Source organism: Melospiza melodia, chromosome 23, assembly GCF_035770615.1.
Source record: "Melospiza melodia melodia isolate bMelMel2 chromosome 23, bMelMel2.pri, whole genome shotgun sequence".
Lineage (NCBI taxonomy): Eukaryota > Metazoa > Chordata > Aves > Passeriformes > Passerellidae > Melospiza > Melospiza melodia.
In genome coordinates this window covers 11,939,163-11,963,912 of record NC_086216.1, presented here as the reverse complement: position 1 = coordinate 11,963,912, position 24,750 = coordinate 11,939,163, and the positions used below count along the sequence as shown (strand labels likewise).

The 24,750-nt window shown below is 53.4% G+C and overlaps 1 protein-coding gene across 1 annotated transcript; it reads left to right on the top strand.

The window, feature by feature from the left end:
* Nucleotides 1-4,508: 4,508 nt before the first annotated feature.
* Nucleotides 4,509-24,129, top strand: SLC4A5 (solute carrier family 4 member 5). Its single transcript, XM_063175114.1, has 23 exons — nt 4,509-4,638; nt 6,011-6,171; nt 6,914-7,069; nt 8,281-8,376; nt 9,401-9,456; nt 11,066-11,223; nt 11,299-11,386; nt 11,531-11,685; nt 12,340-12,483; nt 12,855-13,029; nt 13,374-13,507; nt 13,614-13,885; nt 16,370-16,431; nt 16,961-17,161; nt 17,840-17,953; nt 19,095-19,256; nt 19,683-19,861; nt 20,077-20,149; nt 20,301-20,369; nt 20,792-20,965; nt 21,391-21,552; nt 21,676-21,743; nt 21,884-24,129. Exons 1-23 carry the CDS (start codon nt 4,586-4,588, stop codon nt 22,047-22,049), a joined length of 3,078 nt encoding a protein of 1,025 aa, XP_063031184.1. The 5' UTR covers nt 4,509-4,585; the 3' UTR covers nt 22,050-24,129.
* The last annotated feature ends 621 nt before the right edge of the window (nt 24,130-24,750 follow it).

Genomic DNA, 24,750 nt, shown 5'->3' with positions numbered 1-24,750 from the left:
TTCCCATTAAAATGGGATTGGAGGGGGCCCCTGATGGGATTGGGGTTCCCCACACCCTTCACACCGTGTTCCCGATGGGTTTTTCCCATTGAAATGGGGTTGGAGGGGGTTCCCTGATGGGGTTGGGGATCCAGAAAACTTTTGGACATCTCACCGTGTTCCCAATGGGTTTTTCCCAGTGAAATGGGGTTTGGGTTGGGGTTGGAGGGAGTTTCCTGCTGGAATTGGGGATCCCGAAAACTTTCAGACATCTCACCATGTTCCTGATGGGTTTTTCCCATTGAGTTGGGGTTGGAGAGTTTTCCATTGTGTTGAGTCTTTCCTGCTGGGACTGGGGTTCTCCACAACCTTCACACCTTGTACTTGATGGGTTTTTCCCATTGAAATGGGACTTGGAGAGGTTTTCCTGGCTGGAATTGGGGTTCCAGAAAACTTTTGGACATCACACCCTGTTCCCAATGGGTCTTTCCCATTAAAATGGGGTTGGAGGGGTTTCCTGTTGGGATTGGAGTTCTCCACAACCTTCACACCTTGTTCCTGATGGGTTTTTCCCATTGAAATGGGACTTGGAGAGGTTTTCCTGGCTGGAATTGGGGTTCTAGAAAGCTTTTAGACATTTCACCTTGTTCCCGATGGGTTTTTCCCATTGAAATGGGATTTGGATGGAGTTTTCCTGCCGGGATTGGGGTTCCAGACCAGCTCCAGGAACCACACCTTATTCCAAATAGGTTTTACCCAAGGAAATGTGATTCAGATGGAGTTTCCCCATTAGGATTGGGGTTCCAGACAGCCCTGGGGAATCACAGCGAGCTCCCGCCGGGTTCTGCCGCTCCTCAGGGCAGATTAACATTTCACAGGGGAGCGAACCCAGGCGGCAGCCGAGCCCTTCCAGGGGCTGGGATTTTCCACCCCCCTGCTGGAAATTTGCATTCGGGTTCAGGCCCAGCCGAAGTTTTCCCATTTTTTTGCATGGGATGAGATTTTTGATTTGCTGGCAGCTCCTTCGTGCCCTCGGCGGAGGCGGGAGCAGGGGCACGTCCCTTCCTTCCTTTCCCCTCCTTTTCCCTTCCTTTTCCCCTCCTTTTTCCCCTCCTTTTCCCCTCCTTTCCCCCTCCTTTTCCCCTCCTTTCCCCTATTTCCCCTTTTTTCCTCTCATTTTCCCCAAGTTTCCTTCCTTTTCCCCTGTTCTCCTCTTTTTCCCCTTTTGCCTCTCCTTTCCCTCTCCTTTCCCCCTCCTTTTCCCTATTTCCCTTTTTTCCCCCTCTTTCCCCCTTTTTCCCCCCCTTTCCCTCCTCCCCACAACCACCAAACTGCCCTCACCAACAACTCCACCCCACTTTGGTGGCTTGGACCAAACCCCTCACTTTCCATATTAAAAACAAAACACCCCAAACCCAAACCCTCAACCCCACAACCACCAAATCTCCCTCACCCTGTATATTTTTTTTTTTTTCTCCCTGAAAACCAAACCCCCAATTTTGAGGTGTCTGGGGCAGAAAAAAAAAAACCATGGAGAGTGGCCCCAAGTCACAGATTTGGGGATTTTGGGCTCTTCCCACTGTGAATTTTGGGATTTTGGGCTCTTCCCGCCGCCTTCCCGAGCGCATCCCGGCGCTTTGGTAACTTCCCGTCATGGGAGCCGAGCAGGGCAGGATTTTCGTGCCGTAATCTGCTCCCTAAGCCGGGAGTTTAGCGAGCTGCAGTGCATAAAGGAGAAAGGAGAAAAAGGAGAACGGGGGAACTCGGGCCCTCGGCGGCGGTTTGGGATCCTGCGGTGAAACTTTGGGGTCAAAACGGGGAGAAATGGGGGAAGAAATGGAAACAACTCCAGGTAGGGTTTGGGGCTTTTATTTTTTATTTTTTATTTTTTACTTGGGATCCTGTGGTGAAACTTTGGGGTTAAAGCAGGGAGAAATTGAAACAACTCCAGGTAGGGTTTGGGGTTTTTATTTTTTATTTTTTTGATTTGGGATCCTGCGGTGAAGTTTTGGGGTTAAAGCAGGGAGAAACGGGGGAAGAAATGGAAACAACTCCAGGTGGGGTTTGGGGTTTTTATTTCCCAGCACTGTGGTGGGAGGGGGAAAAGATTCTTGGGGTTTTTTTTTGTGGTTTTTCCCTCAGAAAAGCAACTTTGGGGCTTGTAAAAGTGCACAGATCCAAAGCTCATCTCAAAAATCAACAGGGCAGCTCCTGCTGCTCCTCGGGGGAAAGGTCAAGTTTAGGAAGGGTCAGAAATATCCCAAACCTGGGGGATTTTGAACAAATTCATCCCATGGGATGTGCATCCTGCTTTCCTGATTTTTGGGGCAGTGGGGGCTTTTCTGAGGCAGGAAAATGCAGAAAAAAGCTGTGGAGAACCCACAGGAATATTCAGGGAAAAGCTGTGGAGAACCCACAGGAAAATCTGGGAAAAGTTTTGGAAAATCCACAGGAAAATCCAGGGAAGAGCTGTGGAGAACCCACGGCAGCCCCTGGATAAGGCTGGACTTTAAACCAGGCTTAGTCCTGGCTCAACTGCAGAGCCCCAGTGGGGCACATTCCCTGATTTCCCGATTTTATCCCAATTTAGTGGGAATTTTGGTTTGGAGAAGGATCCCCAGGCGAGGTTTCGTTGTGGGGTCAGGGTTGGGATGTGAGGGTGAGGCTGCACCTCGGATAAATGGGATTTAAATCATTCCTGTCCTGTTCCCCAAGGAAATGATCCTAAACATTCCCTGGGAATCCACAGTGGCTGAAATCCCAGAGTTTTCCCATCCTAAAACCTGATTTAAGGAGGTCTGGAGCTGATTTTGGGGTGTTTTATGGGATTTGTGTCACTTTTCCCCTCTCCAACCAACACCTGCAGCTCCCTGGGGTTTTCTGAGCTGGGTGGAATTCCCAGGAATGCAAAAACCCCAGACAGGAGGAGCTGGGAGGTTGGAATAATTCCCTAAAATCTGTCAGGACAAGGAAAAGAAGCTAAAAAAGCTCTTTCTGTAGGAGAATTCCTTCAGTTTTTGGGGTTTCAGGGGTGGCAGAGACCCCAGAATGAGGCCCTGGGGAGGGTGAGGAAGGACAGATCCAATTTCAGAGAGGGAATTTGGGCAGAGCTGGGAGCAGCAACCCCAAAATCCAGGACAGGAATCCCAAATCCCAATTTTTCCACCAGAGATCTCAATTTCCAGCAAAATCCCGATTTTTTTTTTTTTTTTTTTTTTTTGTGAAATTTGGGGGTTTTTTGGTGATTTTAGGGTTGGCTGAAGGATTGACCAGAATTTCACCCGTTTCATCCCTTTTCCGAGAACAAGCCCAGGCTTAGGGAGCCTGAAACCCTCCAGGCACGGCGCCCAGCCCCAGAATTCCCGGGAATATTCGGAATCACAGGAAGGGATTTGTGGAATGGCAGCAGGGCTGGACCTTGGCAGCCTTTGGGCTCGGCTCAGAGGGGCTTAAGAGGTTTAAGCAGGCTCAGCCTAAAGGGACATCCTCTCCTTTTGGGCCATGGGCTCGTCTGCTTTGGGCAGGAAAAGGGGCACAATTCCCATTTTCCCCTCATTTATCCATTTAATTTCATTCCCTGATTTTTTTAAGTGCTGCATTACCCAACTTTGGTATTCCCAACTTGGAGAAAAGGAAGATTTTGCCCCAAAAGTCCCATTTATCCACAGCAATTTAATTCCCTGATTTTTTAAGTGCTGCATTACCCAACTTTGTTATTCCCAGATTTTGCCCCAAAATTCCCATTTTCCCTTTTTTTGCCATCCCAAGTCCCCCTCAGGGCCTTTCCCTGCAGGATGAAGTGGGATTTTCCATGGAATTCCAGCACAGGGAATTTGGAATGGGATCACTTGGAGTTCCCCCATTCCCTCAAACATTTCCCTCCATTTTTATCCCTTTTTCCCTGATCCCAAACCCCCTTTGAGGCTGTTCCCTGTAGGACCATCTCATTTTCTATGGAATTCCAGCTCTTTTTTACCCACAGGAAATTCGGGATGGGATCATTTGGGGTTCCCCCATTCCCTCAACCATTTCCCTCCATTTTCATCCCTTTTTCCCTGATCCCAAACCCCATTTGGGGCCATTCCCTGTAGGATCATCCTGTTTCTCATGGAATTCCAGCACAGGGAATTCAGGGTGGGATCACTTGGAGTTCCCCCATTCCCTCAAAACGTTTCCTTCCATTTCTATCCCTTTTTTTTTTTTTTTTGTGATCATCCTGTTTTCCATGGAATTCCAGCTCTTTTTCTCACAGAGAATTCAGGATCGGATCATTTGGGGTTCCCCCATTCCCTCAAACATTTCCCTCCATTTTCATCCCTTTTTCCCTGATCCCAAACCCCATTTGGGGCCATTCCCTGTGGGACCATCTTGTTTCCAATGGAATTCCAGCAGTTTTTCCCACAGGGAATTCGGGATGGAGTTTCCCCCATCCCCTCAAACATTTCCCTCCATTTCCATCCCCGTTTTTGCCCCTCTGGGTCCATTCCCATCCCGTTTCCCCCCGGAATTCCATCGGTTTCTGCCGGCAGTGTCCCCGGCCGCGGAACGGCTCCGGTACATCCTGGGCGAGGAGGACGAGGCGCCCAACCCCACGCTGTTCACCGAGATGGACACGCTGCAGCGCGACGGCGACGACATGGAGTGGAAGGAATCGGCCAGGTCGGGGATCCGGGAATGGGGAACGGGGGAAATCCCATCCCAAAACGTCCCCGCGGGATAACGGGGTCGGGGAAGGGGGTGTGGGATTTGTGGGGGTTAGGAAAGGGCGTTTCTGAACGGGGGAAATGCTGGAAAATGGGGTTTTGAAAATGGAATGTCAGGGAATGAGTGTTTAAGGGGGTTAGAGAAGGGCATTTCTGAATGGGGGAGATGGGGTTTTGAAAATGGAATATCAGAGTATGGACATTGTTTATAAGGGTGTTAGAAAAGGGCATTTCTGAATGGGGAAAATGCTGGAAAATGGGATTTTGGGAGGGTTTGAAAGTGGAATCCTCAGCAAAGGAATCCAAGGGTGCCAATGGCTGGAGCTGTGCCCAATCCCACAGGGATTCCTGCCCCAATCCCACAGGGATTCCTGCCTCAATCCCACAGGGATTCCTGCCCCAAATCCCACCCAATCCCACAGGGATTCCTGCCCCAATCCCACAGGGATTCCTGCCCCAATCCCACAGGGATTCCTGCCCCAATCCCACAGGGATTCCTGTCTCAATCCCACAGGGATTCCTGCCTCAATCCCACAGGGATTCCTGCCCCAATCCCACCCAATCCCACAGGGATTCCTGTCCCAATCCCACAGGGATTCCTGTCCCAATCCCACAGGGATTCCTGCCTCAATCCCACAGGGATTCCTGCCCCAATCCCACCCAATCCCACAGGGATTCCTGCCCCAATCCCACAGGGATTCCTGCCCCAATCCCACAGGGATTCCTGTCCCCAATCCCACAGGGATTCCTGCCCCAATCCCACTCTCCATAATGACCCAAATTCCTTGGAAAACGGGGCAGAAGGCAGAGGAGCAGTGCCCTAATCGGCTTTGGGGGAACGGCGGCGGCGCTGGGCGGGGAGTTTGAATTCCATCCCAGGAAAGAGGAAGGGTTGGAAATTGGGATTCTCCGGAGAAATCAGGGATGGGTGTTGTGGTTTGGGGCTCTGTCGGGGCTTTTTCTCCACCCCAATGTTCCCAAATCCCACAGGAGCGATTTGAGGATGGGGAAATCCATGGATTTGGGTTTCCTGGTGGGACTGGAAACTTTTCCTCAACCCCACAGCTCCCAAATCCCACAGATACAATTTGAAGATGGATAAATCCATGGATTTGTGTTTCCTGGTGGGATTGGGAGCATTCCCTCCCTCCACAACCCCACAGGCAGCACTTTTGGGAATGCTCCACCACATCCTCCCTTCCCAGCCCGGATAACGAGCGAGAACTCTGTGACATGAATCAATCCAGGCCCTCCAAGCAGGGAAACTCCCCGGGAAGGAAAAGCCATTCCCAGCTCCTCACACCTGCCCCATCCTGCTCCCGTTCCAGGTGGATCAAGTTCGAGGAGAAGGTGGAGGAAGGCGGCGAGAGGTGGAGCAAACCCCACGTGTCCACGCTGTCCCTGCACAGCCTCTTTGAGCTGCGGACGTGTCTCCAGACAGGAACGGTGCTCCTGGACCTCGACGGATACTCCTTGCCCCAAATTATTGGTAGGAGCCCCTGGAGGTTTTTTCCCCCCATGCCCTAAAATGATGGGAATGGATTTAAATTCATTTTTTTCCCTGAATTTGTCCAGGAATGAGCAAAGGGAGGAGTTGGGAGCCATCAGGTGTTCCCTTGAATGTTGTGTTGAGGTTTTGGGGGGTCTGGGGGCCTCTGCTGAAGCAGCAGATTTTGGGGTGGTTTTGGGGTCGCCCCTGGATCACCGTGGATGGGTGTGTGCAGGTGATGTCATCGAGGAGCAAACTGAGGACATTTTGGGGGGTTTTGGCAGTCACCACCTCTGGGTGTTGCAGAGGATGTCATTGAGGAGCAGATTGATGGTGGGACATTTTTGGGAAGTTCTTGGGGGTCACCATGGCCATGTGTTGTAGATGATGTCATCAAGGAGCAGATTGAAGACATTTTTGGGACATTTTTGGGAGGTTCTTGGGGGTCACCATGGCTATGTGTTGTAGATAATGTCATTGAGAAGCAGATTGAGGATGGGGCATTTTGTGGAGGTTTTGGGGACATTTTGGGGAGGTTTTGGGGTTCATCACAGCCATGTGTTGTAGATAATGTCATTGAGAAGCAGACTGAGGATGGGACATTTTGGAGAGGTTTTGGGGGTCACCACAGCCGTGTTTTGCAGACGATGTCATCGAGAAGCAGATCGAGGACGGGACAATTTGGGGACATTTTGGGGAGTTTTGGAGAGGTTTTGGGGTTCACTGCAGCCATACTTTGCAGACGATGTCATCGAGAAGCAGATCGAGGACGGGCTGCTGAAGCCGGAGCTGCGGGAGAAGCTCAGCTTCGTCCTCCTGCGCAAGCACCGGCACCAGACCAAGAAGCCGATCCACCGCTCGCTGGCCGACATCGGCAAATCCGTGTCCTCCAACACCGGTGAGCGCCGGGCAGGGACGGGGAACCGGGGCTGGGACGGGAAGGGGCCCAAAACTCTGCCCTGGTGGGGTTGGGGGTGGGGGTCAGTGGGAGCTGGGGACAAGGAGGTGTTGGGGACAGGGACAGTGTGGGACAGGGACAGCGCTGTGTGACAGGGACAGTGTTGTGTGAGGGATGTGGCTGTGGCAGGGACAATGCCACCGTATGGTGACATCATTGAGGGATGGCATCGTTGTGTGAGGGGCAAGATCACAGTGTGATGGTAATGTCAGTGTGTGGTGATGTCATAGTGTGATGACATCACTGTGTGGTGACAATGCCACTGTATTGTGACATCACCATGTGAGGACAATGGCACTGTGATGACATCGATGTGATGACAATGGCAATCTGTGATGATGTCACTGTGGGGACGCTGCCACCATGCGATGACATCACTGTGGAAACAATGGCACTGTGTGATGATGCCACCATGGGGTCAAGGTCACTGTGTGGCATCAATGTCACTGTGTGATGACATCACAATGGGGACAATGACTCTGTGATGATGTCACTGTGGGGGTAATAGGTGATGATGACATTACCGTGTGCCAATGACATCACAGTATGCTGCTGATGTCACCATGTGCCAATGACGTCACCATGCGTTGATGACGTCACCGCACGTTGATGACGTCACCGCGCGCTGGCGCCGCACAAGGACGGTGGCACCGCCGGCGCCGGGCTCGGTGCCGCTGGGCTTTGCTGGCGCGGCGGCCGCAGACAAATCCGGTCTGGCCGCGGCTGATCCCGCTGTCCCTGCCCTTACAAAAGGGGATTTGGGCCCGTTCCCGATCGTTCCCTCGGGTTTAGCGGGAGGTCACTCGCTGCTGCAGGCTGGCGTTGGTCGCCAGCAGCCCCTGGAGCATCCTGGCGTTCTGAACGGGGTCCTGCCCCAGCATTTCCAATGGATCCCGTCCCCACATTCCCAATGGGGTCCTGCCCCAGCATTTCCAATGGATCCCGTCCCCACATTCCCAATGGGGTCCGGCCTCAGCATTTCCAATGGATCCCGTCCCCACATTCCCAATGGGGTCCTGCCCCAGCATTTCCAATGGGATTCTGCCTGACATTCCCAGTGGGATCCTGCTGTGACATTTCCACTGGGATCCTGTCCCCACATTCCCGCGGGATCCCCTCCCCATCTCACCCTCTCCCCTCTCTCTCCCCAGCTCGCAGCCCCGTGCGGGGCCCGGCCGCCGGCGCCGCCTTCCACCGCTCCACCGAGGACCTGCGGCTGCGGCAGAGCGCCAGCTACGGCCGCCTGCGTGAGTGGGGCACTGCCCCGGGCACCAGAGCCTGTCCTGGGGCATCACAGCCTGCCCTGGGGCACCACAGCCTGCCCTGGGGCATCACAGCCTGCCCTGGGCACCACAGCCTGCCCTGGGGCACCACAGCATTCCCTGGGGCACCAAATAATTCAATGGGACACCAAATAATTCCCTGGGACACCAAATAATTCCCTGGGACACCAAATAATTTACTGGGACACCACAGCCTTCCCCAGGGCACCACAGCACTTACTGGGACACCAAATAATTCCCTGGGACACCAAATAATTCAGTGAGACACCACAGGCTTCTCTGGGACACCAAATAATTCAATAAGACACTAAATTATTCCCTGGAACACCAAATAATTCTCTGAAAACCAAATAGTTCTCTAGAACACCAAATAATTCACTGGGATACCACAGCCTTCCTTGAGACACCAAATGGTTCCCTGGAAAACCGAATAATTCCCTGGAACACCAAATTCCCAGCCCCAGGGGCAGAGTGGGAGGTTGCAATGAGGTCCCACCACAGAATTTGGGATGAGCTGGTGTGGGGTGCAGGAAAAGATTCCTTGGAGTCCTTAGGGAGGGAAGGAACGGTGCTGGAAGAGGGAGGGAAGCCTGAAAGATTGCTGGGCTGGGAGAGGGCAGCTGGGACATCCCAAAGGAGCCCTGGTTTGTGTGGCCGAGACTGGAAATGGTCCCATCTATGGAGCTTTGGGATCATTAGGGGTGGAAAAGCCCTCTGAGATCATGGAGCACCATGGTGTCCCCAGGTGCCACATCCAGAGGGTTTCTGGACCCTTCCAGGGATGGGGACTCCATCACTGCCCCCTTCCCACCCTCTCACAGGAGGAATTTCCCCTAATTCCCAGGTTTTCACGGCACTGCTGCTGCTTTGCAAGCCCAGACACCATCACCAATATTTTATTTCTTGTCACAAACTCCCCTCACTGGGTTTTCTCCTGGCACCTTGGGTGGCTTTTCCCTTTTCCTCACCTTCCCTCCCTTCCCTCCAGGTCACGCCCAGAGCCGGAGCATGAACGACATCTCGGACACCCCGAGCACTGACCAGGTACCCAAAATCCCAAATTCCCAAATCCCAAAGCCCAGCACGATCCCTGCTGGGTGTCGGGTCCATGTGAGCCGAGGCTGGGTCGATGCCCACACAAATTCCTAATTAGGGCAGTTAATTGCTGTATTGATCCCCGTGGGGAAGCTGCCCCAGAGGTGACACCCGAGCTCTCAGCACGGAGTGAGGGACGAGCCAGGAGCCCAAATCCACCGGGGTGGGGCAAAATTCCCTCCAGATCTGCAGGGAGCTGCCTGGAAGTGTGGGAATCCTAAAGGGAGAGGGCGGCAAATCCCACTGGAGCTCTTGGGATGCAGCTCTGAGGGTGAGGGCCTGGAATTTGGGGTGGGATTTGCATTTTCTGAGGTTTCCCAGTGCAAAGCTCATCCCAGAGGCCTTGGGGGGCTTTTCCTTCTGGGGTTGCTTTTAGGAGGAGCTGGGGATGGGATGGATCAGTGGGATTTTTGTCCCCTTCCCATACCAGATTTTTCTGGGAATGGCTGGTTCCCTTTATGAGCTTTGCTTTGTTTCTGTTCCTGATTTCATCATAAACCAAAGGCAGAATGGGTTTTTAGGGAATGGGATGGAATAACCACTTGCTTTTCCCCTGGGATGTCCTCACTGGTTTTACCTGGGGTGATGCACTTTAGGGCAAGCCCAAACACAATAAACAGTGTTTGATTCCCTTGGATTTCATGGATGGAAATCCACGTTCTGCAGGGATCCACGGGACAGGGACACCACCTGAAATGACTCCATCCCATTGCCCAGTCAGGAACCCCAAATATCCCCTCCAGCAATGGGGTTCGGAGGGTTAATCCCAAAATATGCAAAGCATTTAGGTTTAATCACCCTATTAGGCCCACTACAAAGGGACTTTTTAAGTGTTACACGAAGCTTAGTGGCCACTGGTAACTCCTGCTCTTATTCCGAGCAGAACTGGAGGAGTTGCTTTATTATTATTATGATTTTTTTTTTTTTCCATTTGGATTTAGAAGATTAGGCCGGGGCGAGGCGGCTGCCCGGCTCACATGCCTGCCCTCATGCTGCCATATAGATTATCATAACTCCCTGCCTGGCTGCCTATTGAACCCTTTTAGGCTGCAATGAAAAGAGCTGCAGGGGAGAAGAGACCTGGGGAATAAATCCATGGATGAGGTTTTCCTCCTCCCATTATTGTTCCAGCTCCCAGAATGGGGTTGGGGAGGCACAAAAACCTCCCCCATGCAGGGCTTGGGGGGTTCTGTGCCATGAGGAGCTGGAAATAAACTCTAAAAATGTTCCTGGCTCACTGCAGCACCCCTGGGGTTGGCTCAGGTTTTCCACAGGGCATTTCAGGGAGTTTTCCTTGCAGAGAATCCAGGAGAGCAAAAGCAAACGTTGCTGGTTGGGTTGTGGAGCCCTGAGGGTGCAGTTTAGTTTCAGTTTTTGCCAAGTTTCTGAAGAAATTTGGCTTTTTTTTCCTGGCTCCTCAGTCCCCACCTCTGGGAGTCCTGGGACAACAACAGGTGAAATCTTGGAGCCTGAAGCTCCAACTTTGGTGGGGAAAAAAAAGGGGGAAAATCCAAATTTTGGCAACTGCTCCCTTCCTCGATCTCGTCTTTGCCGACAGCTGAAGAACAAGTTCATCAAGAAGATCCCCAAGGATGCCGAGGCCTCCAACGTGCTGGTGGGGGAGGTGGAGTTCCTGGAGAAGCCCTTTGTGGCCTTCGTGCGGCTGCTCCAGGCCACCATGCTGGGCGGGGTGACTGAGGTGCCCGTCCCCACCAGGTGAGCACTGTCCCTTGAAGGGTCTGCTGGCACCAGGGCTCCCAGGCGGCCAACACGGCTCCTCTTCCTCCCCAGGTTCCTCTTCATTCTCCTCGGCCCGGCGGGAAAAGCCAAATCCTACAACGAGATCGGCAGGGCCATCGCCACGCTCATGGTGGACGATGTGAGTGGAGGCCACCCCAGCCCTCGCGTGGGACCCAGAACCCAGCAAAGAAAGCAATTTCCACCTTATCACCCCAAAACCTGCGATTGAAACCCCAGGGAGGACGTGGGGCTGGAGGTGACCCTGTCCCATGTCCACCCCCAGCTCTTCAGCGACGTTGCCTACAAAGCCCGGGACAGGGAGGACCTGATCGCCGGCATCGACGAGTTCCTGGACGAGGTCATCGTCCTCCCGCCCGGCGAGTGGGACCCCAACATCCGCATCGAGCCCCCCAAAAAAGTGCCCTCGGCTGAGAAGAGGTGGGTGGGGCTGCACCCGTGTCCAGTTCTGGGGGGTGAGGGCCTCGCTTGGCTACATCCCTGAAGTGACCCCTCCAGATGTTCCAGACACACTGGGTTTGCAGCAGGGTTTGATCCCAGCTCGGCTCAGAGCCGTTTCCACCCTCCTGGGACAGGGGGAGGTGACCCTGCCCTGGGCAGGAGTTGAGCTGGATCATCCTTGAGTCCCTCCCAAGCCAACCCAACCCAACCCATTGCTCCACAAACTGACCAAACCCCCCTCTGAATCTGGCCAGATTCACCCCAAAACCCACACTCAGTGCAGGCTCAGAGCTGCACCACGGCCATGGTCCTCACCCCGGGGCCACGTGCCCATCCAGCGGTGCCAACCTGGCAGTGCCAATATGGCAGTGTTGATCCAGTGGTGTCGATCCGACAGTGTTGATCTGGTGGCAGCAGTGTGGCAGTGCCAATCTGGTGGTGCTGATCCAATGGCACCAATCCAGCAGTGCCCATCCAGCAGTGCCAATGTGGCAGTGCTGATCCAGTGGTGCCGATCCAGTGGTGCCCATCTGGCAGTGCCAGAGTGGGTGCGAGGTGGTGCCAGTCCGGTGGTGCTGGGCCAGCGGTGCCCATCGGCCGGTGCCAGTGTGTCGGTGCCAATGTGTCGCGCAGGAAGTCGGTGTTCTCGCTGAACGAGGTGGGGCAGATGAACGGCGCGGCCGGCGGGGCGGGTGCCGGGGGCGGCGGCGGCGGCAGCGACGATGGGGAGATGCCCGAAGTCCACGAGATCGGGGAGGAGCTGGCCTGGACCGGCAGGTGAGCCAGGAACCACCCCCAGATACCTCCAGAAGGTGCCAGAATCCATTGGCGTCTCCTGTGGGCTCACCCTGGGGTGGAACCCTGGTGGGAAGGGGTTTTGGTCAGCACCAGATCTATTTATGTGTCTATATATAAATTATATTTATGTATCAATATTTATAAATCTCCCAAGTGGCCAGAGGAGCTGTGCATCCCCAGAAGTGTCCACGGCCAGGTTGGACGGGGACAGTGGGAGGTGTCCCTGCCATGGCAGGGGTGGGATGGGACGGGATTTAAGGTCCCTCCAACCCAAACCACTCCAGGACTCCACGATTCTCTTTTGGTGGAAGTCACCAGGTGTCGGTGTCACCTCGGCGGTGTCTCCGCAGGTTTTGTGGTGGCCTCTACCTGGATATCAAGAGGAAGCTGCCCTGGTTCCCCAGCGACTTCTACGAAGGTTTCCATATCCAGTCCATCTCCGCCATCCTCTTCATCTACCTGGGCTGCATCACCAACGCCATCACCTTCGGGGGGCTGCTGGGGGACGCCACCGACAACTACCAGGTGTGGCCCAGGTGTCACCGGCCTGGGGACAGGCAGGGACGGGATCAGTGGGATGGGATCAGTGGGATGGGATGGGATCCATGGGATTGGGATCCATGGGATTGGGATGGGATGGACAATCTATGGGATGGATTTTACCCTACTTGTGCCATGCCAAGCTTCTGGGGATGGACATCTCTGCCAGGTGGGACTGGCAGCCCTGGAGCCCTGTAATCCCTCCATGGCAATGCCAGGAGCAATGGGACACAGTCCCAACCATCCCTCAGCCCCATCTCCATCGGGGGGTCCATGGGGACGTGGCATGGCCTGGCACCCCCGTGATGCCACCTCTGCTCCGTCCCCAGGGGGTCATGGAGAGCTTCCTGGGCACGGCCATGGCCGGCTCCATGTTCTGCCTCTTCGCCGGGCAGCCCCTCATCATCCTCAGCAGCACCGGCCCCATCCTCATCTTCGAGAAGCTGCTCTTCGACTTCAGCAAGTGAGTGCTGGCCCACGCCAGGGGACACCAGGGCCTGTCCCCACAGGGCTGGGACGTGTCCCCAGCCCCCAGCTGCTCTCACAGGGCCGCCTGTCCCCTCTTCCAGAGGCAACGGGATCGACTACATGGAATTCCGCCTGTGGATCGGGCTGCACTCGGCCCTGCAGTGCCTTATCCTGGTGGCCACCGACGCCAGCTTCATCATAAAGTACATCACGCGCTTCACCGAGGAGGGCTTCTCCACCCTCATCAGCTTCATCTTCATCTACGACGCCATCAAGAAGATGATCGGGGCCTTCAAGTACTACCCCATCAACTCGGACTTCAAGCCCGACTACGTGACCATGTACAAGTGCGAGTGCGTGGCCCCCGACCCAGGTGAGTTCACCCCGGGGCCGCCCGGGCAGCAGCCGGGGGTGGGAGGGTCCTGGCGTGGATCAGTCCCGGCCCAGGACGTGGGAGGAGGAGGCAGCTGGGCTGGAGACACCTGGAACTCATCGTCCTCCCCCGAGGGGGCTGTGGAGATGGAGGAAGAGCCTTGTCCCCCTTGGATGAACTTCTGGGACACAGCAGATGGAGAGCTGGGATCTCAGCCTGGAGCAGCCAGACCTGGATGGACAAAGAGGAATTATGGAAGAAAGAAAAGGACATTTTGGGTGATTCCAGCCTGCTGCTGATGGAAACTGAGTCTCCAGAACACACCTGGAGTGGTTCTGTGCTGTGCGGTGTCTGGGACACCCCGGATGTCCCAGCTGGGTGTGGAAACCTCCATGGACCATTTCCCTCCTTTTTCCACTCCTTATCCAAAAGGAGAGGCTATCGGGCTCTGAGCTGAAGGTCCTTCCATGGTTTTGCTCTTGGGGAGACGTCCTGGATGATCCCAGATCTGAACTTGGAGCTCCTGGAAGGGAGCAGAGACAGCTTCAGGCTCACGGCAGCGAGCGGCTGCTCCCCCAGGAGCTGAATTATGTCAAAAATCCAAATTTGGGGGAGCACCAGCTGCAGCCAGAGGAGACTGACAGTGGGTGGAGGTGAAGGTGGATGAAGATCATGGTGGATGAAGATGATGGTGAAGGAGGATGACGATGGATGAAGGTCAGAGTGGATGAAGACGACGATGGATGAAAATGTCAATGGATGAAAATTATGATGGATGAAGATCACAGCAGATGAAGATGATGGTGAAGTTCTGCCCATCTCCTGCCTTCAAGAGCAGCACCCAAGCCCCTCCACCCAAGGCATTCCCAACACATCTGGCACTCTCACCCCGTGGCACTCGCAGCCTTTGGGTTGAATTTCACATTTTTCCTCAACTCCTGCTCATCCACCCCTCGTGGGCACCGCGACCCCACTGGGAGCCGGGACCCCAGAGCAGCACCAGAACCAACTCCTGCCCCCATCCCGACCCGCAGAGAGCGAAGGCGGAGCCCCCAGAGCCGGAATTCCGGGACAGAGCCGTGAGCACCCCCGGGAGGAGCCTTCAGCCTCCAGGGAGGAGCCTTCAGCCTCCAGGGAGGTCTCCCCCAAGCCCCCACCCCGAGCAGCCCAGAGGCATCTGCACCCCAATCCCCGATCCTCCCCTGGCTGCCTGAGGCTGCCGTGTCCAGGCTGGATTTAAAATCCCTCTAGAAATTATGTTTATTCCTCTCTCCATCCTTAATTTTTTTTAATTCCCTTTTTTTTCCATCCCTGCTGATTTTTTATTATTATAACTGATTTGTCCCATATTTGTCTCTGCTGCACACATCAATTGGGGCTGATTTCAATCTCAAGTGAGTATCACCTTCTAAATATTAAAACTATTTTAATATTTGATACTCTCCCCCCACGGGGGGGTTCCATTGTTATTTTTTTTTTTCATGTATTTGACTTTTCTCTCTCTCTAAAAAGGTTTGTGTGGAGCCCTTAGGGCTCCTCTCTCTAACCCCACCGGTGCCGTGCTGCCCTTTAGAGGCATAAAACCCCCAAAATAGGGTTTGTGGAAAAAGAAAAGGTTGTGGAGGAGAGAAATGAGAACAAACCCGATGTTTTTAGGGCTGAGTTTGCCCCCAGAGCTCGGTCCTGGCAGCCCTGGGCTCTCTGTCCTGACCCAGCTCTCCCTCATTAACCCCGGCGCCGGGGCTGGAGGCGGCGGCCGAAGAGGATGGAAGAGGGGGCGGCCAAGCCATCCCAGAATTCCTGAATTCCCGAATTCCCTCTTTTAGGGGCACCCCGAGACATCCCGGGGGTGCTCCCGGAGCCGCGGAGCCGCGTCGCTGAAGAGCCAAGGAGGAGAAGGTGCCGGGGGCTCGGAAAGACGGAATTTTGCACCAAAGACACCAAAACACCCCCAAACTATTTTTTAAAAAAAATTAATGATAATTTTAAAAAGGCAAATCAAGTGTGATTTGGGGTGATTTGGGTGTCGTCTCTCAAAAAAAACAAAAAATAAAACCACACGAGGGTGCTTTCCCAGCTTTCCACCATGGTTTTAAGTCTACCTCATTCCTGGTGGCTTCCTTGGGAAGCTCTTGGGAAATTTTATGAACTGGGAAGCTCCCAAAAATTTTAGGAACTGGGAAGCTTCTGGAAATTTTAGGAACTGGGAAATTTTAGGAACTGGGAAGCTCCCAGAAATTTTAGGAACTGGGAACTCCTAAAATTCCCCTCTGGCCCAGCCCTCGCCAGCCCTACAGGGAGGAGCTGCCGCGTCCTCCCCAGCGCGTGGGATTAATCAGGGAGAATTTAGAAAAAGGGGGATTTGCCCCCAAAATGCGGGGATGGCGATCCCCGGCGGGCTCAGCAGGCCAAGCCCAGCTGGGGTTTAACCCCCAGAGCTCGGGTTCAGCCCCAAAGCCTCAATAACCGACTCCTTTCCCGCAGCCAACGCCACCCTGTTCGATGCTTCAGCGCCAGTGGCACCCAACAGCACTAACGTGTCTCTGGTAAGGACTGGGAGCTGCTCAGCCCTGGGGAAATTTGGGATCAGGGAGGGGAAATGGGGAATTCCAGCACCCAGGAGAGGGATGGGCCAGCTCGGAGCGAGGGGAACTCAAATTGGGGTTTTTTCCCCCCAAATTTGTATCAGGTCTGCAGTTTTGGGTATCCCCAGAACTCTGGAAATTCACCTTTCCTTGTGTGCTCCAACTGCTCTTTTTGGGATTTGAGCAGGAAATTTCCCTTTTTTGCAAAAACACTGGTTTTGCTCAGTTCAGTTGTGAAATCCCATTTTTCTTGCACAGCGTGATCCTAAAAGTACAAATCTGGGGTTTGGACAGGAAATTTCCCTTTTCCTGCACATTGTAATCTCCTAAAGTACAAATTTGGGGTTTTGGACAGGAACATTTCATTTATTTCCATGCTGCGCCATAAAAATGCCACCTGTGCTGGATTTGAGCTGAAATCCCCCCTTTCCCTGCACACCACAATAATTCCTAATTTCACTAATTTTGCTTTTTTCGGGTTTCTTGCCAGTCCAATGCTCTCAACCTCACAGCTCTGGACTGGACCCAGCTGAGTAAGAAGGAATGTCTCAAATACGGCGGCAGCTTAGTGGGAAAATCCTGCAAATTCGTGCCCGACCTGGCCCTCATGTCCTTCATCCTCTTCTTTGGCACCTACTCCATGACCCTGACCCTGAAAAAATTCAAATTCAGTCGCTACTTCCCCACCAAGGTAAGGAGAGAACCAAATCCTGCAGATCCTGTCCCAGAAACGAAGGGAAACAGGAGCTGCCAGGAGGTTTGGGAAGGTTGGAGGCAGAGACCTCCAGGAAAATACATCTCTGTTTTTAGGAGGGTTTGGCCATGACTGGGGTCATCCAGTCATGGGGTCATCTAAATCCCTGAGGTTTTAGACCCTGATTTTTGGAATTTTGTGATGTTTTTGTGGCAGCTTCCTCTCTGAACTGGAGTTGGGTTAATGGGTGGACAATTAATTGGTGGACAATTAATGAACAAGAATTTGTGGGATCATGGGTGAAGAATGGATGGGATCATGAATGAAGAATGGATGAGGAACTTGTGGGATCATGGATGAGGGATTTGTGGGATCCCACCCACAGGGAAGTGGTCACCAGCCCAGATCTGATGGACATCAGTGACCAGTAGTGACCAGGGCTCCCATCAGGGCCAGCATTAATTAATGTTCTCATTAATGATGGAAACAAAGAGGTTTGCAGGTGACACCAAGGGACAATTCCGAAGGATGGGGACATCCACAGAGACCTGGACAAGCTCCCTTCCCACCCCATTAATTCCCTTCCCACCCCATTAATTCCCTTCCCACCCCATTAATTCCCCTTTCCACCCCATTAATTCCCTTTCCAACCCCATTTCCCTGTCTTGCCTCCAGGTCAGGGCTTTCATTGCTGATTTTTCCAATGTCTTCTCCATCCTGCTCTTCTGTGGAGTGGATGCCTGCTTTGGACTGGACACCCCCAAACTCCACATCCCCAGTATCATCAAGGTTGGGTCTCCTCTCCTCTCCCACGCTCTTATTCCAGGTTCTTTTGGGAATCTCGCAGCTCCAGGCACTGTCTTAAAAGCTACCTCAGTCTTTCTAACAATATTCTAATTTTCTGACTTTCTTTCCTCTCTTTTTTTGTTGTTTTTCCTCCTTTTTTGTTCTTCTTCCTCCTTTTTGCCATTTTTCCTCCCTTTTCTTTCTCTCTCCCCCCTGGCTGGTAGCTCCGTAAGCTCATTAGCGATTTCTCCATCTTTATGTCCATACTAATGTTTGTGGGGCTGGATGTGCTTTTTGGACTCAACACCCCAAAGCTCCAAGTGCCTACAGACTTCAAGGTAAAAACCCAAAATTCCACAAAACCCCATTCCAGAAGGATTTCTCCTCTCCCAGCCAGGGGGTGACCTGGGGATCCCAGTGAGAACCCCAATGGTGATCCCAATGAAAATCCCAACGAGGATCCCAGTGAGGATGCCAATGGAAACCCCAGTGAGGAACCCAGTATGGATCCCAGTGGGGACCCCAATGGACAACGCAAATGAAAATCCCAATATGGATCCCAGTGAGGATTCCAATAGGGACCCCAATGGGGATCCCAATGTGGAACCCAAATGGAAATCCCAATGAGGATCCCAGTGAGGATCCCAATGAGGATTCCAATAGAAATCCCAAGGAGGATCCCAATAGGGGTCCCAGTGAGGATCCCAATGATGATCCCCATGAAGATCTCAATGGGGATCCCAATAGAAACCCCAGTGAGGATCCCAATAACAATCCCCATGAAGATCTCAATGGGGATCCCAGCAAGAATCCCAGTGAAGACCCCAATGGGGATCCCAATGGAAATCCCAACAAGGATCCCAGTGAAGATCCCAATAGAAATCCCAATGGGGATCCCAATAGAAACCCCAAGGAGGATCCCAGGGATGATCCCCATGAAGATCCCAATGGGGATCCCAACAAGGATCCCAATGGAAATCCCAGCGAGGATCCCTCCCAATGGAAATCCCAATGAGGATTTGGGGGTGGTTTGGAGCACGGGATTTAGGATGGATCCGGGATGGGGCTGTCCCCAAATGCCACCCCTTGGGTTCTCCCAACCCGTGCCCCATTGCCGAGGTTCCGACCCCGCTGTCGTCCCCAGCCCACGCGCGTGGACCGGGGCTGGTTCGTGTTCCCCTTCGGCAAGAACCCGTGGTGGGTGTACCTGGCCAGCGCCCTGCCCGCCCTGCTGGTCACCATCCTCATCTTCATGGACCAGCAGATCACGGCCGTCATCGTCAACAGGAAGGAGCACAAGCTGAGGGTGAGAGCCCTGGGGATCCCCCACAGCACCCAGGGCACCCCAGGATCCCCTACAGCACCCAGGGCACTCCATGGATCCCCCACAGCACCCAGGGTACCCAGGGATCCCCCAAAGCACCCAGGTTTGGGGTGGTTTTTGGGGGCTGCCCCTGTCCTCAGCCAGCTGCGGGTTTGGGGTGATGGAGAGCCTGGGGGTGAAGTTCTGTGGGTAACGGGGTGCAGGTGGGTGATATAGGGTGACACAGGGAGATGTGGGGTGATATGGGGTGACACAAGGTGCCCCATATCAGTGTGGGGCACACCATGGTGACAGTGGGTCCATGTGGGGTATATCAGGGTGACACCAGGTGTTTGGGGTGACACCAGGTGCCCCAAGGCCCTGCCTGTGGGACACCCCCAGTGCAGAGCCCCCCGTGCTCTGTTGCAGAAGGCAGCTGGGTACCACCTGGACCTCTTCTGGGTGGGCATCCTGATGGCCGTGTGCTCCTTCATGGGGCTGCCCTGGTACGTGGCCGCCACCGTCATCTCCATCGCCCACATCGACAGCCTCAAGATGGAGACCGAGACCAGCGCGCCGGGGGAGCAGCCCCAGTTCCTGGGGGTCAGGTGGGTCTGAGAGGGGTCCTGGGCTGGGGGGACCTCCCTGTCCTGGGAGGGGACAGCAGGGATTGTCCTTCATGGGGACACCAAGGACAGGGAAGGTTTGTCCTGTCCTGAGGACACCAGGGCCTGGCAGGAGTTGTCAACTGTCCCATTCCCACTGGTGGTTCTCGGTTCCTCGGGGGTTCCTCGGGCTGACCCTGCTCCTGTCCCCTCTCCAGGGAGCAGAGGGTCACCGGCATCATCGTCTTCGTGCTCACGGGCATTTCGGTTTTCCTGGCTCCTATCCTGAAGGTAAAATCCCATTCCCCCTCCCTGCAGAGGTTTGGGGACATGGGGAAAAAAGCTGGGTCCTGTCCCGTCCTGGTGACCTCCAGCGCTGTCCCTGTCCCTGGGGAGGAGCCGCTGCCTTCCCCGGGTCAGGCTGTGCTGTTCCTGTTCCCAGTACATCCCCATGCCGGTGCTCTACGGGGTCTTCCTCTACATGGGCGTGGCGTCGCTCAACGGCATCCAGGTGAGTGCCCTTCCTCCTCAGCATCCTCCTCATCCTCTTCATCTTCTTCAAGGTTGTCCTCATTCTCCTCATCCTCTGTCTTCATCCTCATCCTCTTTATCCCCATCCTCCTACTCTTCATCCTTGCCATTCTCCTCCTCCTCATCATCCTCATCCTCCTTCTCCTCCTCATCCTTGTTGTTCTCCTCCTCCTTCTCTTCATCCTCCTCCTCCTCCTCACTGACCACAGACTGTCCCACACTGTCTCCAAAAGGAGGATTTTTACTCCAAAATTTCCATGTATGGGACAGCAGACACCCAAAACCCTCGGAGAAACACCAAAACCCCACAAATTCCCCATTTGGGGGGGATCAAAATAGGGTTTTCCTGGGCAGCCTGTGGGGTGGGGCTGAGGATTAACCCCAGGCCTTCCTCCCGGGCAGTTCTGGGATCGCTGCAAGCTCTTCCTGATGCCGGCCAAGCACCAGCCCGACTACGTGTTCCTGCGGCACGTCCCGCTGCGCCGCATCCACCTCTTCACGCTGGTGCAGATCATCTGCCTGGCCGTGCTCTGGATCCTCAAATCCACCGTGGCCGCCATCATCTTCCCCGTCATGGTAATCCCGTCCTTGATCCAAAGGGTTTTTTCGGGATTTAATGGGATTTTTGGTGCGGTCCCACCATGGCCGCCATCATCTTCCCCGTCATGGTAATCCCATCCTACATTGGAAGGGTTTTATGGAATTTTTGGTGTGGTCCCACCATCATCATCTTCCCCATCATGGAAATCCCATCCTTGATCCAAAGGGGGTTTTTGGGATTTCTGGCGTGGTCCCATCATCTTCCCTGTCACGGTGACCCCATCCTACCTTGGAAGGGTTTTGTGGGATTTTTGGCATGGTCCCACCATGGCCATCACCATCTACCCAGTCATGGTAATCCCATCCTCGCTCCCAATGGTTTTTTGGGATTTAAGGGGTTTTTGGCTTGGTGGTCAGCCCATATCTTGGGTTGAGCTGCTCCTGGACCTCTCCCCTGTCAGATCTTGGCCCTGATCCTGGTGAGGAGGCTCCTGGATTTCGTCTTCTCCCAGCACGACCTGGCCTGGATCGACAACATCATCCCCGAGAAGGAGAAGAAGAAGGAGGACGACAAGAAGAAGAAGAAGAAAGGCAACAAAGGCGACAGCAGCAGCGACGAGGAGGTGGGCACGGGGTCACCCAAGGACAGGGGGACACCCCAGAGCTGGGCAGGGACAATTCCCACCAGGAATTGGGATGAAGGTCTGGGGTCACCTGGGCAGTGTCTCAGCTCTGTGTCCCCCCAGGAAAGAGGGCCTCCCCCTGGAGCTCTGCGTTCTGACTCGTCCCCGAACGGCTCCGACATGGACCGCAGGTAACCGGGACCCCTCCCCATCCCTGGGGGGGAATTTGGGATCCCCTCAGCTCAAAACCTCCAGGCGGGTTTGGGGTGGGGGCAGCACCTCCAGGGTGGGTTTGGGGCAGCCCCCCTGCTCACCCCCCTCTCCCCCCCAGTATCACCCTGCACCTGAAGATCTCGTGCCCGTCGTCTCCTGCCTTTAACTACTCCCGCAACCCCATCTGTGCCGTGCCCCAGGTGAAGATCGAGATGGAGTCGGACTACGAGGACAGCGACACCGAGAAGGCCCCGCGGGACATGGGCAGCGAGACCACGCTATAGCCCCGCCCGCCGGGACCCCAAATTAATTTAATTTATATCTAGGATAGGTAGAGATAGCACCGCGGTCACGGACGGATAAAGGAAACGGGGGGCGTTCCTCTCTGCCGGACGGGCGGCCCTGGCGGCCCCGAGCCCCAGCAGATTTTAGGGTCCCACACCCCGGTGGGTTTTAGGGTCCCACAACCCAGTGGATTCAGGGTCACGTGCCCTGGTGGATTTTAGGGTCGTGTGCTCCATAATTCCCCTCTCTTCACACTGGGTGAAAGCAACGCCGCTGGCGGCGAAACGGGGCCAGAAAGGCGGGATTGGTGATTCTGGCACAGGAAGGGTGGGATGGGTGGTTTTGGCAAAGAAAGTGGGATGGGTGATTTTGGACCCAGAAAGGGAAAGTTGGAATTGGTAGTTTTGGCAAAAGAAAGGTGGGATTGGTAGTTTTGGCACAGGAAAGGGGGATGGGTGATTTTGGACCCAGAAAGGAGGAAGCGCCTGGAATGGGGATGGAGGAGGCTCCTGGGTTGGGCCTGAGGAAGAGAAGGCAGCTGGGATGGGGATGAGGAGGAGAAGGAAACACAGCAAGATGGGGATGAAGAGGAGGAAGAGGCTCCTGGGATGAGGAGGAGGAAGGAGTCGGGGATGGCTCCGGATGGAATGCAGGCAGTTTCCACAGGGAAATGGCAACGGTGGCTGTAGCGAGGTCCTTTGGTCGCCCACCCCACATCCTCACCTGTAACCTCTGCCAGGCCGGGGAGCAGCCCCAGGGCAATCCAGGGTTCCTCCCTGGAGGAATCCCCTGACTGGGGGAATCTGAGGATCCTCCCTGGAGGAATCCAAGGATTTTCCCTGGAGGATCCTCCCTGGAGGAATCCAGGATTCCCTCTGGCTCTGCTGCCCAGGGGCTCCGTTCCCACCCAGGGGGGGAGAGCAGCCCCTGCCCCCAGTGCTCCCAGTTCCACCCAGCAGCTCCTCCCAGTGCCCAGCAGCGTTTTGGGGTCCCAAGGGGCTCTTTCCACCTGGGTGGGGATCCAGGCTCCATCCAGGTCCTCCCAGCTATGGTGAGGGTTTAAAGGAATTTTCTTTTTCTCCCAGCCCTGGTTTAGGAACGCTGCTCCCAACACCCCTGGAATTGATTTTTTCTCATTTTTCCTGGATGAATCCTTCAGGTTTCTCCCTCCCAGAGCTCCCAGGCCCTTCCCTGAGCAGAACTGACCTGACACTGACACCAGCAGCACTGGGGCTCTTCTGGAACACCAGTGACACAAACACTGTAAATGGGACACCAGTTAAACATTGCAACTGGGACACCACTGACACTGGGACACCAGTTCAACACTGTAACTGGAAACCAGTTAACACTGGGACACCAGTTCAACACTGTAAATGGGACACCAGTGACACATTACTGCAACTGGACACCAGTTCAACCTTACTGGAACTGGGACCCCAGTTTTACACTGTACATAGGACACCAGTTCAACACTGGGACACCAGTTCAACACTGTAACTGGGCACCAGTCAAACACTGTACATAGGACACCAGTCAAACACTGCAAACAGGACACCAGTGACACCAGTTAACTGGTCACCAGTGACACCAGTTAAACCCTGTAACTGGTCTGTTCCTGACCCCTGTAAATACCCCAATCCTCTGAGACTCCAAGGCCGTTTCCTGTTTATGGCATTGCTCGTTCTGGTTCTGGCACAGCCCCAGGGACTCGAGGCAGAGCCCAAACCCTGCCCTGGCACTGCCCAAACTCCTCCTGTAGCTCCTGTGCCCACCCTGTGCCAGCTGCAGAGTGCTCTGGGCAGGTTCAAGGTTTTAATCCTGGTTTAACTTTTCCCCTGCTGCCCAGGGCTCTGGACAGGTTCAAGGTTTTAATCCTGGTTTAATTCTCTCCCTGTTGCCCAGGGCTCTGGGAGCTGTGCCCTGGGGCAGAGCTCGGTTTTGGGCTCAGTTTGTCCCCTTTGGGCTCAGTTTGTCCCTTTTGGGGTTTTGGTACCCAGGCTCAGCCTCCAGCACGGCCCCACTGAACCAGGTTGGATTTCTCTCAACAAAACCCAATAAAAGCTTCCCACAGCCTGAGCTCTCCTGTGCTTCATTGGGAACCCCAAATTCCCTCCCGGGGGTGGGGCACAAACCTTTGGGAACCCTAAAAAGGATAAATAATTCTATTAAAAAATATAATTATATATATATATATATATATATATATATATATATATATATATATAAAATCGATATCATTATATAAATATAATATATAGAATTATATATAAAATGTAAAATTGAATTATAGAAAATAGATAGAATATATAATTAGAGATATTAAGTATATAATTATATATAAACATAATATATAAAATTATATATAAATATAAAATGTATAATTATATATAAATATAAAGTCTATATTATATTTAAATATAAATATAAATCTATATAGATAAATTATAGATAGCTATATAGAAATAGAATATATAATTATCTATTTAGTATAACTATTATAATACCTATTTATTTATAATTAATATTATATAATTATAGAAATATAAATATATATATTATTATATATAAATATTAAACTACATCATTATATATAGACATTAAAAAACCAAGCCTTAAACCCAAGCCCTGCCCCTTTCCAGAAGTGCAAGAATCAAATTATTTAAATATTATAAATTATTAGAAAACCCAATTATTATA